Source organism: Danio rerio, chromosome 6, assembly GCF_052040795.2.
Source record: "Danio rerio strain M-AB ecotype USA chromosome 6, GRCz13ab, whole genome shotgun sequence".
NCBI lineage: Eukaryota > Metazoa > Chordata > Actinopteri > Cypriniformes > Danionidae > Danio > Danio rerio.
Genome location: NC_141026.1, coordinates 27,555,518 through 27,572,660, shown reverse-complemented (window position 1 = coordinate 27,572,660; position 17,143 = coordinate 27,555,518). Strand labels below are relative to the sequence as shown.

The following is a 17,143-nucleotide window of genomic DNA, read 5'->3' as shown; positions in this document are numbered from 1 at the left end:
AAAAAAAAGTTATAAGAGGCTGTAGCTATTAAAGACTTTGCAAATTCAGTTTGCAGACATCTGTAGGTACAGACATCTATTGTGTGCGTTCTCGGCAGTTTTTTCATATCTTTTTAATATTGTCCATATCGATATCGGAATTATATTGTATCGACTGAAATTAAGAAATATATCGTTATATAATTTTTGCCTTATCGTCCAGCCCTACTTCGAATAGAACACTCGCTATGTTTCTATCCTATTTTTCTGTTTATTTTGGAATGTTGCCTGAATTGATGCTTTATAAAAACATGACATTTTCAAAATGTGCATAAAAATCTATGCACACAACTAAATAGGATACATTTTTAAACAATCAAAATACATATATATTACAAGGTTTAACAAATAAATTACAGCATATGCCTCAAAAAAAGTTAAAATGGGCATAATAATGGGACAAAAAATCGGCATGATAGGACTGCATTAATGGATAAGCCAGCAGACCAACCCACATTGCACAACATCTGAAATTTTGTTTTGGTCATACTAAAATCCCGTAGCCAAGTTCTGTCATCAAAGTTTTTCAGTATTATTACCTCACAGAACTGTCTTAAGAGACTGATTCCAGTAAAGGTCATGTGATGATAAAAATGTGTGTAAATGGACAAACCAGCAGGCTGACTGCATTGCAAACCATTGTAACCTCAGGAAACAAGAGCGTCTGTGCTCCGCGTCTAACACCTTCAAACGCCACCGCGTGTTCACTTTGTGTCAGGATAGCCTTCTGAAGCACAAGTCACTTATTAGATGAAGAAAAGATTGACACAGCTTTTGCTACTGCAGCAGATACAGTTTTTACTGTTGATATTTGGCGCCAGTTAATCAGGAAGTTAACATTTTGTTCGCTTTGACTCGCTGGATGGAAACGCTGCTTTATTTGCATGTATATTATGCATTAATCCAGTTTTGAGCATAAAGTTAATTCTAATTTTTGGATGGAAACATAGCTACTGACTAAAAAGCTACATTTCCATGACCTATAATGAGCACAAGACAAACAAACAGAAGATGTTTTTTTTGTTTGTTTGTTTTTCGCATGTTGTCACATCTGTTTCAGACACAATACTAAAGCTAGAAATGAATTGATTTGCTTTCTTTTTTTCAAGGGCCTGATTAATCTTTTTAGTTAGCCCATGACATTAATGCCATAGTAATTAAAACATTTAAAACTTATTTATTTACAAGTCTAAATACAGCACATGACTAAATAAATGTTGCAGAAGGTTAAATTGATTCTTACCTGTAATTATGCTCTCAACCTTATTGGGTACACTTTCAATCCTGTCAGTGACCACCTATGCTATGTAATATAGGCTATAAAGAAAAAAATAGTTAATTCTAACTAGCAAACAATATAGCTGCAAACCTCTTGTTGTTCTGATGACCTTTAGGGCCTGTGAAATCACAGGATTTTAGCCAAGAAACAGCCTGGTGACTGCATTTGGCTTAAGTGACTGCCAGTTGACAAGCGAGAAAGTGTTTTTATTTTATTTTTAATTACATTTATTAAGTTAGAAAATAATTATTCTGTAATACTGCTGTATAGTTAAAGTGTTTACTGTATTTTTTTATTAAAATTAATGCAACATTACTGAGCAGAAAAACTTCTTCCAAAAGCAATTAAATTAAACTCGTCACACTACAATGTTTCATCATTCAACAAACTAATAATGAACAATACTTGTGCAGCATTGTATGATCAATGTTCAACATTTACAAATGCATTGTTAAATCCAAATGCATGCTTGTTAAGTTAATGCACAGTGAGTTTACATAAACTAACAATGAACTAACATTCCTATAAACTAACAGACCTATTTTCATTGACATTAGAAAAGATTATTAATCATTGTAATAAATGTATTATGTTTTGTTCATTGTTTGTCTTAGTAAATAAATTTATTACCATTAATTAATATAACCTTATCGTGAAGTGTTGCCATTAAATTACATTGTTTACCATAAGTTTTCATTATTATTACAGTGTATATTGTAAGTAGTGCTTTCAATTGATTAAAATATTGATTTAATTACCTTTTTAAGTTTTATTCAAATGCTTGATATTTAATTCAAATTTTGTATTGCAGATTTTTATTAACTTAATCATTTAATTGCATGTACCAGTATTTGCTTTATACTTAAATTGAAAAGTATTAGATAACAGATTACAAGATTGCAATAAGTAAATGTATTAAGTAATCCCTAATGAATCTATCCCTAATAAATATATCTGTTTTTTATTTCTTTATTTTTTTTTGTGCTGGTATGGCAGATGAAATCAGTGCCGTTCTAAAGTTGGACAACACAGTTGTGGGACAGACCCATTGGAAGCCAGTTAGCAACCAATCTTGGGACCAGAAGTTCACGCTGGAACTTGACCGGGTAATGCATGAGAAATTTCATAAAGCACACTTGTCAAACCATAGCCTTATCCCATAATCCTCTCCCAACATATGAGTAGATGGGCACACATATGCACACATGCTCTCCATTCCAGCCTCTCTCAATTAACTTTAAAAAATGTTAATCCCAGATTTGACCCAGTTCTAATGGAAAGTTTCACAAGGCAGATCAGAAGTCATCTGTAATCTCTGTGCTCATATATGTACAGAACAAAACTATTATTTTTATTATTTATTTTTATTTTTTTGTCAAGGAAATTGAAAATTACAAAGCAGAATTATATCGAGCAAAATTGGTTCAGTTGACTGTCTGTACATTTAAAAATTTTGTAACTCTTACTAAACCTGAATGCTGATATACAGTGCTGAGAAAATAAAAAGGAATCAGACAACAGGCTAAATATAAATAACAATTTGAACAAACTGATCAAAAACAGCAGCCTGATCTGCTCTGATATAATGTTTGTTGACATATGGCAAAAAAATTTCTGGCAAAAAACTCTGAATGTGGTGACAAATATTAGACAACTTGCTGACAGCAAAGCTTTTATTTTTATTTATCTATTTATTTTGTATTTTTTACATTAATTTTCTCACCCTTCACATGTTCCAAACTTATGCAAACTTCTTTCTTCTGTTGAACACAAATATTATGATTTTATATTTCGAAGAATTTCTATATCCAGACAGTTAAGTTCCATAAAATATGGAACGGTAAGTTAATGGATATTGTTAACCGTTAACCAACATTCTTTAAACTTTTTTAAATATATTTTTTCTCTTGTAAAATGTTTGGTTTTTCACTCTGATATCATGTCTTTTTATACATTCTAATCATCCAATTTCATTATAATTACATTGCAACGCATCTTTGGGACAAATTAAATAATAATCAATAATACTTTGTATCTTGTTCATGATTTTAGTTTTTTTTCTATACAATATCAATTAATCACACAGCCCTACTGTGCATACTTGCATTACATTTAACAATACTGAGATATATTATAAAACTATTTTAGCATTGTTACTTTTCAGAGTCCACAAATGATTTCAGCTTACTTCATAAAATAGACCCTTTATGTTTTTATTTTTTTTTTTTATTTATTGTTTTTTACAGAATGTAAAGTTTTTCATCATCCAGATGTCTGTTACAATTGTTTTCCATTCTTCTACAGTGTGAAGGTTAGGTTGAAACCATTCCTATCCAAGAATTAACCAGGAATGTCTCCATAATTCTTTCATTTGTTTCATGCAACTGTATAGTAGGGTAATAGAGCACCTGAAAACTGAAATTGAAAATTGAGCTTCATTATAGCCTTTAGCATCCAGTGTAACAGTTAACTTGCTAATATGTTTTCAGTTAAAGGGCTAGTAAACCCAAATATGAATCTTAATGCCGAATTCAGACTGCATAATTTTAGCCCCAATTTTGACTTGCCAAATGGCTGAAATCACCGGCAAATCGCTGCTTGTTCATGCGAGTAACAATCACACAGTATTAACTATCAAATACACGATCTGAGAGAATTGCTGATGAGTTAATAACACCCATGAGATATTTGGCATGCTAAATATCTGGACCTGTCAGCGAGTGTGCATTGATTTGAGCATGATGCACTTCTCGTTTGTGTTTTGTTGTAAGAGATATAGTTTGCGGACCAAGACAAAGTTGTCAGCGATTCTTCCTATTGTAATAACATGCAGTGTGAAACCCTCTGTCACTGATCCATCCTGCTGTGTGAACAAAACATGAGACTATATAGTCATGTAGTCATATTAGAGATGTTTTCACAGTGCTTTAAAAATTGTGCAGTCTGAACTTAGCATTACTCACTATTTACTCACTTTAAAGTGGTTTAAAACATAACTAAGATTCTTTTTTCTGCTGAACACAAAAGTAGATAGTTTGAAGAAAGTTGAAACCCAGTAGCCATTGACTTCTGTAGCAGAAAAACAAAAATACTGTGCAGGTCAATGGCTACCGGTTTCCAACATTCTTCAAAATATCTTATTTTGTGTTTTACAGAAAAGGAAAAAAAAACATTTTTGAGACAAGTGGAGATGTGTAAATGATGACAAATACGTACACTTGTGGTATGAGCTATCCCTTTAGCATTAGTTTTTTATTATTTTAAGTTTCACTGTAACATATCTTTCTTTGTCCACATTAATAAATGGGTTGATTTAGTTTTTCCTTTCAGACACTCTTTATTTTTTCTTCTGATGGTTGTGCTCAGGTTTCTTCTTGATGGACCAGGGTTAAATAAATGTGAAATAATTGACTCCCTAGGGAAAACATTGGAAATAGTTCAGTTACTTCATTAGCGATTCCTGTAGGACCACTGGCTCTGTTATTATATTGTCTTTTTTATTTATGATGGTTGATTATTGAATGAACTTACACACACACACGTCTGTAAGTTTGGACTTGCTTTTGGTTGTGCGATGGCCTAAGCGTTTAATCTCATGGCAGGCAACGTGAGAGCGCTAATCAGCAGTTGTGCAATGGCAGACAGACTCTAAAAAGACCTGTAAAAGGCCTGTAAATGTCAAACCGTTGGCTGTGAAGTGTAATAGTACTCATAAGGGGCAAAGCTTCACTCTTACTGTTGCTCATAAGGCAGATTATTGCTGGCTGTGTGAACGACAGGGCGTTATGTTCTAAAATGTTCAACTTTAGCTCATCTGGCAGCATTTGAACTGTGGTTATGATTTGATATCAAATCATTTATCATATAGAGGACCATGTTAATAGGGGGGGGGGGGGGGGGGGTCAAAATATGAATAAAACAAAATGTTAAATCTAAAATAATTTAGTAATAAAAATGACATTTAAAACTTGACATGTACATTTATTTTAGCTTTCTATCTGTTCATTTTAAATATTATTTTAATTAATTTTACTAAAGTATTTTTAAATAGTTTTTAGTTTATATATTTATTTTTGACAAATATGAATGTTTTACTTTTATATTTTGTTTGTTTGTTTTGTTTTACTATTAATATAATCATTAAGCGCTCATTTTAATGTTTAACTGGCAATAAACCAGTTCTCCATATACTATTAACTGACCTGATAGACTGAATAAAGAAAACCTTTATTTATTTAGTTAGTTAGTTAGTTAGTTAGTTAGTTAGTTAGTTAGTTAGTTAGTTAGTTAGTTATCTTGTCCTAGAAATCTTTTTTAAAATGTCTTCACTGTTCCCCAACGTTGTACTTACTTAATTAATTATAAATATCTAAACAAATAAATAAATATTATTTTCTAAAATATTATTATAGTATATTAAATTTATAGAATATTATATTAATAATGTTTTCCACTTAATATATTAAAATATATATTTATTTCTGTATTTATTTATTTTGTTTGTTTTTTTACAGCCATTTTTCCAGTCATCAGTGTCACATGACCCACATTATATTACATTATATTATATTATATTATATTATATTATATTATATTATATTATATTATATTATGTTATATTATATTATATTATATTATATTATATTATATTATATTATATTATATCATATTATATCATATTATATTATATTTATTTTTCCAATATTCTTTACATTTCATTCTTCATTTTGGCAGATACCAGCTTTGTTTGTTGTGCACTTTGGCTTTTAATTTTTTGCAGACTATTTACATCCACAAGCAGCTACATTACACTGTATAATAGAAACATTTTAACGGTTTCCAAAATAAATGTGTGTGTTTGTATTTTATCTGCTTTTGATTTGTATTAATTGTTCTGTTTTTGTTTTGGTTGGCCTTTAGTCTCGTGAGCTGGAGATTGCTGTGTACTGGAGAGACTGGCGCTCGCTGTGTGCAGTGAAGTTTTTACGTCTAGAGGACTTCCTGGATAACCAACGGCACGGCATGTGCCTCTACCTGGAACCACAAGGAACACTGTTTGCCGAGGTGCTTGAATTTTTTTCTTCACCAACCAACATGCATTATATAAGACTGATGGCCTTGTTGAGGACAATTTTATTAAGATTATCTCCACCTTTTGGATGCAGGTTACATTTTTTAACCCAGTCATTGAGAGGCGACCCAAACTACAAAGACAAAAGAAAATCTTCTCCAAACAGCAAGGTAAGATTATGAAGTGGCAAATGTGCCTCAGTGTTGAGAAGGGTTGACATGCTCTCTTAAACAGATTAGATTGAGCAGGATACTCTTGACACAGTTCCGTGGTTCAATATTGCACTTCTGTGGGGCCAGTGTTTACACAGTGAAGTCAGAATGAACTTTGACCTTCTTGTTTGAACTCCTTTGAACCATTTATAGACAAAGGAGGAGGAGGATTGCTGGTCTAGAGACTTAGGCTGAGTTCCAGAATCTCATGAACAGCCTACTCCCTACATTAGAGAGGAGCCTTTTCAGAAAGTAATGGAACCTCAAACAGTGCTCCGCATAAGTGAATACACACCCTATAGGCATCTCCTTTCAGTTCATATTTTCTACAGGATGCTTTACAATAATATATTTGTGCATATACATTAGATTAGTCAGTAACTTGAGCTGAAACTGGAACTAATCTAACAAAATAACAACAATAAGAATAATATCACAGTTTATAATTGGTACACTCAAAATGAATATGTTGGTGAAAAATATTAAATAAAATGTTAATAAACTTTAAAAATCAAGTGAAACATAAAAATCTACAAAATTTAGTTGTAGTTAACTCTGAGCACACAGAATCTACATACAAATTTTTAGAAAACTAAAACTCTAAAATTCCTAAAAATTATTATTTAGTTTTTTTATATTAATATCTGTGTTATAATTGAAAGATAATTTATTTTAGATACAAGTTGTATAGTAATATTTGCTGTCTTTTACTGAATGTATTATATCCAATATACTATTGAATTGGCTCTAATTAGATTTTGATTGTAGACCTTAAAATGCTTTTTTATTTTATTTTATGTTTTAGACTTGATTATAAGTGACTGGACAATTCTATGTGCACATTGTTTCACACAAGCTAGAAAAATGATGATTTTTGAAAGTTATAAGTCTTAAATTTGATCAGATTTTCACAAATGATTAAAAACAGTCACCAACAGTCAAAAACAGTCTGAATAAAGGGTCACCAAGGTAAATAAACCATAAGTAATTATAGCAAAGTCACGAATAATTTACAGTTATATACAATAGTGTGGGCTATTTACAAATATTAATAAACAGTTAAAAAAAAAAAAAAGCAAACGTACATACAGGAAAAGGAAGGCAAGTGGCGCTAATAGGCTTGGGCCGATATAATTTTCTGACGGTATGATAACCTTGGATGAATTGGTTTTACGGTATCACGGTATTGTGATTACTGTGTTGGCATTTCTGTGTGGAGTTTGCATGTTCTCCCAGTGCTTGCGTGGGTTTCCTCCGGGTGCTCCAGTTTCCCCCACAAGTTCAGACATGCAGAACAGGTGAATTGCAGAACAGTAGTGTATGTGTGTGAATGAGAGTGTTTGGGTGTTTCCCAGTGATGCGTTGCAGCTGGAAGGGCATCTGCCTCATAAAACATATGCTGGATTAGAAGGTTCATTCCGCTGTGGCGACCCCGGATTAATAAAGGGACTAAGCTGAAAAGAAAATGAATGAATGAATATACTTTGACTGTTTAAGAGTATTAGTTACTAGTTAAAGTTATTAGTAATTAAAGAAGTTATGCTAATAACCTTAATCTTAATTTTTATTGTAATGCACTAATATGCACTTTTTATAAAGCTGCTTTGAAAGAATAAATATTGTATAAAGCGCTATACAAATAAACTTGAATTGAATTTAACTAATTATCACAATCATAAAAATCTCATTCCCACTATAGGATATGTGGTCTTCAATACCTAATAAAATTGACATCAAACTTCTGCTTTCTTTTATCTCATGCATAAACCTTGTTCCTCTCAGGTAAAACGTTCCTGCGTGCCCCTCAGATGAACATCAACATCGCCACCTGGGGCAGGTTGGTGAGAAGAGCCATTCCGTCAGTCAATACCTCATTCAGTCCTCAGGCGGCTGATCTGGGTTCAGCGATGAGCCATGAAACCGCACCCATGGGCCACCCAGATGCCCACTCTCTACCCAGGTGCACATGTCTTTACATGCACTCCAGCTGATCACTACAAACTCGCTTCCTAAAAGAGCATCTTGTAGCTTAAAGATCTTAAATGATTCTGCAGTCTTTGATAAACAATGACTTAATCTGTCTGGGAACGTAATTGGTGCTCTATATTTAGATAATGAGATGACTTGACATTCTTGCTTCGTAACCTAGTGTAGGCATTTAATAAAGTAGCTGTTGCGTGCTGCGTAAAACTCCAGACCCCCAAACAAGGCTGCTGAACTGTTTTAAATGGAAACTGGCATGTTGTCAAAACTTATGTGATTTGTCTTCTCTACCTCAGCGACCCCACTGTGACCAAATTAGACTTCGACAAAGCAGTCACACCGCCCTCAAAACGAAACTCTATTGAAGTGGAGATTGAGGAAACCGCTCCACCAGATAAGATCTCAGACGGGAAAGAGGTGCAGGTAAAGGAGTCTAGTTGTATTAAGGGACAGTTTTACTTAAGTTTTCATCATTTATTTACCTTAATTTAAACCTAAAAGTTTAACAGGGTGTCCGCAGGCTCTCAAAGGTTTAAATAATGTCTTAAATTTAAAAAAACAAAAATTTAGGCCTTAAAAAGTCTTAAATTTACAGAAATATTGTGTTGTAGGTCTAAAATCACTTTAGGTCTTTATTATAAAAGTTGTGATAGTAAAGGTACCCAATCAGGCTGACACCCATCTAATCACCAACAATCTATCTAAATAATTTATATAACCTATTTATAATAAGTTAATTATTATTATTATTATTATTATTATTATTATTATTGCAAAGATGTTCATTTCACAACAGCTGTTAGACATTTTACAGCAAATTTGTTAAAATAAATTCCCTAATCAGGAAAAGAAAACTAAAAACAATTAACCAATTCCTCATGATAATAACAGCAATATATTCCTATACATAATCTTCCATTTACACAAATACTATTTACAGAAGAAAGTAAGTGGACATAATATTTATAAATAGGCATGAAACTTAAGGTTTTATAACAGATTCGCATTAGGTTGAAAAGGAGTCATAGTCAATTCCTTTGCAGCTAAAGCAAACAAATATATATGTTTGATTATTCAGTAGTTTTCTTCATTATAAATATATTTTCAACAATGTAAAACTTATCATTAAAAAAAAATAAATACATTTTGTTGGGCAAGCGGTGAAACCTTTTACTGTTAAAGGTTCCGTAAACTGTACTAGATGTTAGTTTCGATCTGTTTTAAGGATCCCTTTTTTCTTTTTTTTTAATCCCTTTTTATGATATCTACAGTATCTAGTGTGTTCCAAAACAGCGACAATTTATGTTTAGAAAATATAAAACTGATATAAACATCCAAAACTTGCAGTTTGTCACTTCCGCCTAAAAGGAAACAATTGTTTTATGTCACCTCATTTATCAGTTTCTCATCAAATCCCTAAATCAAATGCTCTCTAGTATGTGACATGCCCGTCCCTTTCTTCTATTTGCTTTTCTTTTGATACGCTTGAACTCAACCACTTACTGGCAGAGCTGTGCTAAAAACCATAAGCTATTGGCTGATATTTTTAAAAGGAGAGGGGCTTTTCTGTCCCTTTTTTATCCGATCTTCATTTTATGAGGTCAATTATGTTAGACATCAAATAAATGAATGTACATTTCAAAGCCATTCACAGAACCTTTAAATGAATGTGATTACAAATATATAAAAATTCTTGGGCAAATACATGACTGCCCTCCTTGTGTCACAGGCTTACTAAGAAATAGAGCAAGTGCACATTCGTTTTCAATGATTTAAATGGGATCTATTATGCAAAAATCTATTTTTTTCTTATTTTATTCTGTTGTTTGGCAACAGTGTGTAAATATAATCAGCCTCTAATAGTAAAAATGTGCTTCATAAAGCACTTCATAAAAACAGTCTTGCCAAACACGTTGATTGACACTCTCTCATTGCACATGTCATTGGAGGGGGAAAGCCCCACCCATTAGCGTAGCCCGCCATCTGCTATTAGAGTTTTTGCCAAAGATAATGTCAGCGACTAAGAGGCATTATGCATATTGAGTTTTAGGATTCACAAATGATCATCGTTGTCTCCATAGACTACTTTCTTCTGAGACACTTCTTTTGACATTTAAATTTTTTCACAGTAACAACATTAGTCCCATTGCTGCTGTGCTGAAGCACAGGTCTTTGTAGCTACAGTGTCGTTTGAAAAGTACCACATTCAACTTTGACAGTGAGCAAATCAGCACAGTTAGGATCAAAGCTTAAAAGGGGCAGTTTCACCGATTTAAAAAGAATTATTATTTGTGATGTGTTTTAAACTGAAAGTTCACATACATACTCTAGTGATATCAGAGACTTATTTTACAAACTGTAAAAAGAGGCATAATAGGTCTCTTTTAAAGTAGCCTTATTCAGAAACCCTTGTTATTAGCCAACATCTTGCTCTTGCAGTTTGTTACGTACTTTAAAATTTGCAAGGTTCCACAAAGCAAGCAAGACCCATAACAAGAAGTCAAATTAAATTAAATTATATTGGACACCTCTAAAATTAATCAGCAGCCCAGAGTCTCTTCTCCCATTCAAAAGTAAACGACAACAAAGACAATTGACCAAAGAAATAACTTGAAGTCAAATTTATTTGACATTTAAATTTAAAGAAGACCTAAAAAAAAGAAAACTTGCAGAGGTAAAGCCAAAATAAACAAACAAAACCTCAACAACTAGCTAAGTTTTAAATCCTCTTACCTGAACACGAATTAAAACAAATTAAACAACATTCACGTACCTCCCTACTAACCACAAAACATGAGAAAAACTTAATAAACTGTTTCACCGCATCTGTGAGTGTTCATAACGAAACTTTTTTTTGAAAAGACAGCGGAGGCAGAGAGAAGAGAATGGTAACAAAACAAAAAAACCCATAAAACAACACAAAGAAAAACTCACCAACTTCAAATTAATGTTTGAATATTTATAACTTTTATATTATTGTTTAAAAATACAAATTCCAACATACACAAAATAATTTTTCGTTATTCTTTGAGTAGTATATTAATTATGAGCATACAGATGTGGTTCACGCTGCCAAGAGATGACTAAGTCGATATGTGCTGTGCACTTTTTTTACAAGAGTAAAATTATCACAATCATGACATCGCTTTAAACGATTTATTTAAAAATAATTTCTTACCTCTTTTTATTGCTGCTTTTATTTTTATATTTTTTATGTTAATGCTAATGAGGAAGAGATCATCACTAATGGCCAGGACTTTTCCCTCTGGTGACATGTACAAATGGGGAATATTAATCAATCAAAGGGTTTCTACAGACTGTTTTTATGAAATGTGATTCAAAGAAATAGAAGGGGTTCAATTTTACAATTAAAGGCTGGCTGTGTTCACACACAACTGTTTAAACTCTGAATAAAACAGATTTTTGCATAATAAATCCCCTTTAAATCATGTTTTATTTATTTATTTATTTATTTATTTATTTATATTTATTTATTTGTATCATTTTTGGACCTTGACTGTCCATAACCACCATTCACATTAATTGCAACAAACGCACAACATATTTGAAAGGCAGTAATTAGAGTATGGAAATGATGTCAAATCTTCATTTTTTTGGCTGAACTGTCCCAGTATTTTCAGTAAGAGATCTCTTGCACTGGTTTGGAAAGATTCTTAAGTGCCTCTTGCTTACAGGATGCCCTCGCGACCTTTGACTTCCTGAACAACACAGTAGCAAAACCAGATTATGACAGTCTGGTTGAACATGAGCAGCCTGGCTTGGAACTCACTGAAATTCAGCGAAAAACTGAAATAAGGTATTCTCTTTCCCATCACCATGATGATACTGTTAAAACATGCATATAGTAATGCATGTAGTAATACACTGGAATGCATTTGTCGTTTTCAAGTTAAATTGAATAGATTGCACAAGTGATTTGAACCTAAATGGACTTAAATACATACAGTATTATCTTACATCGTGTATCATATGTTTGTGTGCCTTCAGGGAAGAAGAGGAAGTTCAGTTCAGTTTGTCAGATTTTAAATGTGTAGCTGTTCTGGGACGTGGCCACTTTGGAAAGGTAAACGTCATGTTTTCATGCGTACAAAAGGCAAGCTCTGTACAAGTATGCAAATGCCCCATGCATTTGACCATTTGCATAGATAGAATTTTAGATTATCGCTACATACTGCCAGTTTGCATGAGTCACTTTCATTGTCTCGTAACTATATTTATTTATTCAACAGGTTTTACTCGCCGATTACAAAACCACTGGAGAAATGTTTGCCATTAAAGCTTTGAAAAAAGGTGACATCGTTGCAAGGGATGAAGTGGACAGGTAACGGCTCTGCGCTCGTGTTTAAGTGGAATAAATGAGCTGTATCTTATTCTTGAGGATGTTTTGAAGCATTTGTAGAGGCATCAGTAATTGTATACAGCGGGGACTCCTCTGCTACTGTTTTACTTCCTGTTATTATTAAAGACAGAGTCAGAGTTGTACTCTAGACATGCTGGAGCCACAACGATTTTAACACAACTCTACTTTGAATATAGACAGTTTTTCACGTTTTGACATATATTGTAGTGCTTTTTTTGGCGATGTTATTGCTAGCTGTATTTTTATTGACAATATGGAAAATTGTACAAATAATTTATAAATAAAAGAGGTTTAATTATTAGCATAAATACCTTGCTTGAAGTTCTGTACATTTTTTTTTTCAGTGTATGAAATTTATGGATCAAAATGTGTCCCTTTTTAAAAAGCCCCTATTAATCATTATAAAGGGGGTCTACATCAACAGTCTGAAATGAATTCAAGGTCAAAACACACTTTTATTGTCTAATAATATGCATTTACTTTTACCTAATTATCCTAACGACTCCCATATGATTCGTTCAGTGATTAATTTGTTCCCCAAATCTGATGACCCAGTCTGTTGTTATTGGTAAACTGCGTTTAAAACGAAATGGAGAGAAATGCCCACCAGGGCCTATCAACAATTTTGAAGTATCCAGATTGCAGAGTGTTGTGTGAGCCCAGTGCAGGAGTGCATTAAAGCAATGCAGTTTAACATCAGCATATTGCTCTATTCTTAACCTTAAGTAAAACAGTGACACACATTCAGTATTAATTCACACAGTGGCAAAAGCTAAACTTTTTTGAACTTGACTCCCACACGTGTAGGAACAGCTGATGGTGACCATAGTAATAAGCAGCAGAAGATCGCGAGCTTACAAACGCATTTAAATCTGTAAACAAAGCAGCACACTTCACATTTTCAACGTGGCTTTAGACATGATATGAGAGTATAAAGAGTTAACCAGATACAGTACAAGTGGCTACTAATAACAAAACGCAATTAAATGCATCATTTGCAAGTTAGAGAAAATAAGGAGCCAACCCTTTTAATCACACTTACTTACACTTGTGAAATGGAGAAAGAAACAGATCCATGAATTGTGTACTGTAAAGTTCCTGTCAAGCTCTGACAAAGTCCCATATATCAGTAGTCTTTTCTGATCTTTCCTTTAACAAATGGCCAACGAATCCCCCGTTATAAGCGTGTAGATTGCTGAAGCACTCGTCAGAAAAATGACAGGAACACAGCACATGGCTGAGGCTATAATGCAGAGGTATTTTCGCAAAAATAAACTTCAATCACTTTTCACAGCCTCATCTTTGCGTAGGGAAAATAGCACTAACTTTCCCCTCACACTTCAGAGCACAGTGTATATTCAGCTTGATTCAACTGGGATCAGCTACAGTGTTTGTCTTCCTCTGTCTTTTTACAATGTTTGTGAGTGGGGCTGGGGTTGTAAATTTTCCTGGGTCTGCGTGGCAACAAATGGGCTGGGCTTGAGTTGCGTATCGACGTCACGCTGACATGGCTAAAGACTCGTTACAGCGGCTATTCATTCAAACCACTATGAGTCGATAGTTTTAAACACGGTGCACTTTTAGATTTTAGCTGAATGTTTTCATTCAGTTAGAGCTGTCACACACTGCATGAAATGTCATTTTCAAAAAAACATAATAGGGGCTCTTTAATGAATTGTAATTATTATTTTTTTTTACTGATAAACATTTTGTTTAACTGTAAACTATATATAAGCACTATTACATAAATGTTTGTATAATATTAACTGTTTAAAGAGCACTCATTGCACTACTCTTTGGGCAAACTGTGTAAATGCGATTATAATTACTTTATGCTGTTACTACTGCTATTGCAAGACTTGAGCTATTATAAGCATTTATTTGTAATTGTCCGTATATCAATGTCAGTGAAGTAATCTCATAGGTTTCTCTACCTGATAAAGGATACATTTAGCAACAGATATTAATTTCTGTTTTTATTTTTCTATATAATGATCTGCGCTTGTATAAATAACGCTCCTATATATTTTTTTAAATTGCAAAGAAATATAACAAAAATATTTATTTGGTTAACTCTTGTGTATTTGATTAGCAACCATTCTCCTCAATGCTCCTCAATGCTCCTCAATAAGCACAATTCCTTGGTAGAGTTTTACAATCTGACTTAATACATATGCTTAAAAAGACATAAGGTGAAGCACTACTTTTTTGTTCACTCCGATGGATGGACTTGTCAGTTTACACTATCCATTATTGTCTTTCCGCAGCCTGATGTGCGAGAAGAGGATCTTTGAGACTGTGAACAGTGTTCGGCATCCATTCCTGGTGAACCTCTTTGCTTGTTTCCAGACCAAGGAGCATGTGTGTTTCGTCATGGAGTACGCAGCTGGAGGAGACCTGATGATGCACATCCATGCAGATGTGTTTTCTGAAACGCGCTCTGTGTGAGTAACTCGTATATGTGCTTTTGTACTGCTGCTGCTACTGTCATGTTCACACAACTGGTTGTGTTTAAGCTGGCACAGGAAACCCCATGTTTTGATAACATCTGACACAGATCAGCATTTGTTACACATGTGTAAGCAAAAACGATTTATCTATTTATCTGTGTCAAATACTTTAAAGTTTTCAGTTTAGTTTCAGTTTCCTTTATTTTTGTCATTAAAAACATCACAATAAATTCCAATGCAGAACAAAATTATATTACATCGGACCCAGCAAGAACATAAAAAAACATCAATCACTAAAAAAACCCAACATAATAAATAAGCTTTTGTAATTTCATAAATATATAAACATATAGTTATATAAAAAAAAACTAGTTTTTTTGTCACAGAAAGGAATTAATAAATACTTAAATAACTATTGAACAGTTTGTTGTATTAGTTATAATATTGACTATTTGTCCTAGTTTATTTATTTATACATTTATTAATACAAACTATCTATCAATAGCAGTTAAAACAATTGGCAGTGTTTATGCTGGCACATAAAAGCCCATGTTTTGGTCACATCTGACACAGATCAAAATTTGTTACACGTGTAAACAAAAATCTGCACAACAGTCCATTTATTTATTTATTTATTTATTTATCTCTATTTAGATGTGGAATGCTTTTAAAGTTTTAAATATAATTGCAGTATTCAATTAATCTATTCAGTCTAATTAATTGATGTTGGATGTGTTTTTGTTGACTTTTAGATCAATTTATTATTGAAAGTCTATCCACAATTCGAGGGTCAGTTGTGGCACTCATAGTGAATGATTAAAGATTATTTGTTCGAGATTTATGTAAACTGTAATCAGGTAGTCAAATGACAGGATATTTCAGTGTAGATGCAGACATTGTTTCTCTCATAAAAGTATACATATTAGAATAGAATCTGAAATAATTGTTTTATGTCCTCAGTTTTTATGCTGCTTGTGTCGTCCTGGGCCTGCAGTTTCTGCATGACCATAAAATAGTGTACAGGTATGTGTCACTCCAGAATGCAAAAAAAAAAAGAAGGCTTCACCAATGTTTTATGAACTGCATGTGACTATTGTGGACTTTCTTCTGCAGGGATTTGAAGCTAGATAACCTTTTGCTAGACACTGAGGGATATGTCAAGATTGCAGATTTCGGTCTCTGCAAAGAAGGTAGATGATGGATTTGTGTCACCATTGATACTGAGAGTTGATTGTCAGTACTGCGACTGTAACTCTTTGCATCTGTCATGCAGGAATGGGCTTTAAAGACCGTACTAGTACGTTCTGTGGCACTCCTGAGTTCTTGGCACCTGAAGTTTTAACCGAGACGTCGTACACTCGAGCGGTGGACTGGTGGGGTCTCGGAGTGCTCATCTTTGAGATGCTGGTTGGAGAGGTATGATCATGGACAATCTGTGTGTGTTAGACTGCATGTTTGTTTTAAACTTGCAATTGCACATTTGGGGCTCATGTGGTTTTCTTTAAAGCTACCAATATCTAATGAATAACTAATAAGATCTTTTAATAGCATGTAATAAGATGTTACTGGTGGTACTGGTTTTTAATGAAAGGATACTAGTATCTTAAAAAGAAGTACACGTAGCATAAAAATAGATACCAGCCAGCATCGCGATCCTCTGCCCTGCCCCTGTCACAGCAGAAACTCGCTCGCAAAAAATACACACTTTGGCCCCATTTGCACTAATAT

At 33.2% G+C, this 17,143-nt stretch overlaps 3 protein-coding genes across 5 annotated transcripts in view; 1 reads left to right on the top strand and 2 right to left on the bottom strand.

The window, feature by feature from the left end:
• The window catches only part of LOC147836356 (uncharacterized), a 702,935-nt gene that overhangs the window by 437,567 nt on the left and 248,225 nt on the right, over nucleotides 1-17,143 (bottom strand). The window lies entirely within an intron of this gene.
• kyat3.2 (kynurenine aminotransferase 3, tandem duplicate 2) overlaps nucleotides 1-17,143 on the bottom strand; it is an 808,585-nt gene that overhangs the window by 728,498 nt on the left and 62,944 nt on the right. The gene's annotated exons all lie outside the window — the stretch shown is intronic.
• pkn2b (protein kinase N2b) overlaps nucleotides 1-17,143 on the top strand; it is a 68,361-nt gene that overhangs the window by 47,101 nt on the left and 4,117 nt on the right. For both annotated transcript variants that reach the window (XM_087255820.1, NM_001290179.1), the window contains 12 exon segments: nucleotides 2,315-2,424; nucleotides 6,239-6,382; nucleotides 6,484-6,559; nucleotides 8,384-8,561; nucleotides 8,881-9,007; nucleotides 12,280-12,401; nucleotides 12,593-12,668; nucleotides 12,835-12,926; nucleotides 15,233-15,409; nucleotides 16,376-16,438; nucleotides 16,529-16,605; nucleotides 16,689-16,831. In XM_087255820.1, coding sequence (XP_087111946.1) covers nucleotides 2,315-2,424; nucleotides 6,239-6,382; nucleotides 6,484-6,559; nucleotides 8,384-8,561; nucleotides 8,881-9,007; nucleotides 12,280-12,401; nucleotides 12,593-12,668; nucleotides 12,835-12,926; nucleotides 15,233-15,409; nucleotides 16,376-16,438; nucleotides 16,529-16,605; nucleotides 16,689-16,831 — 1,385 coding nt within the window.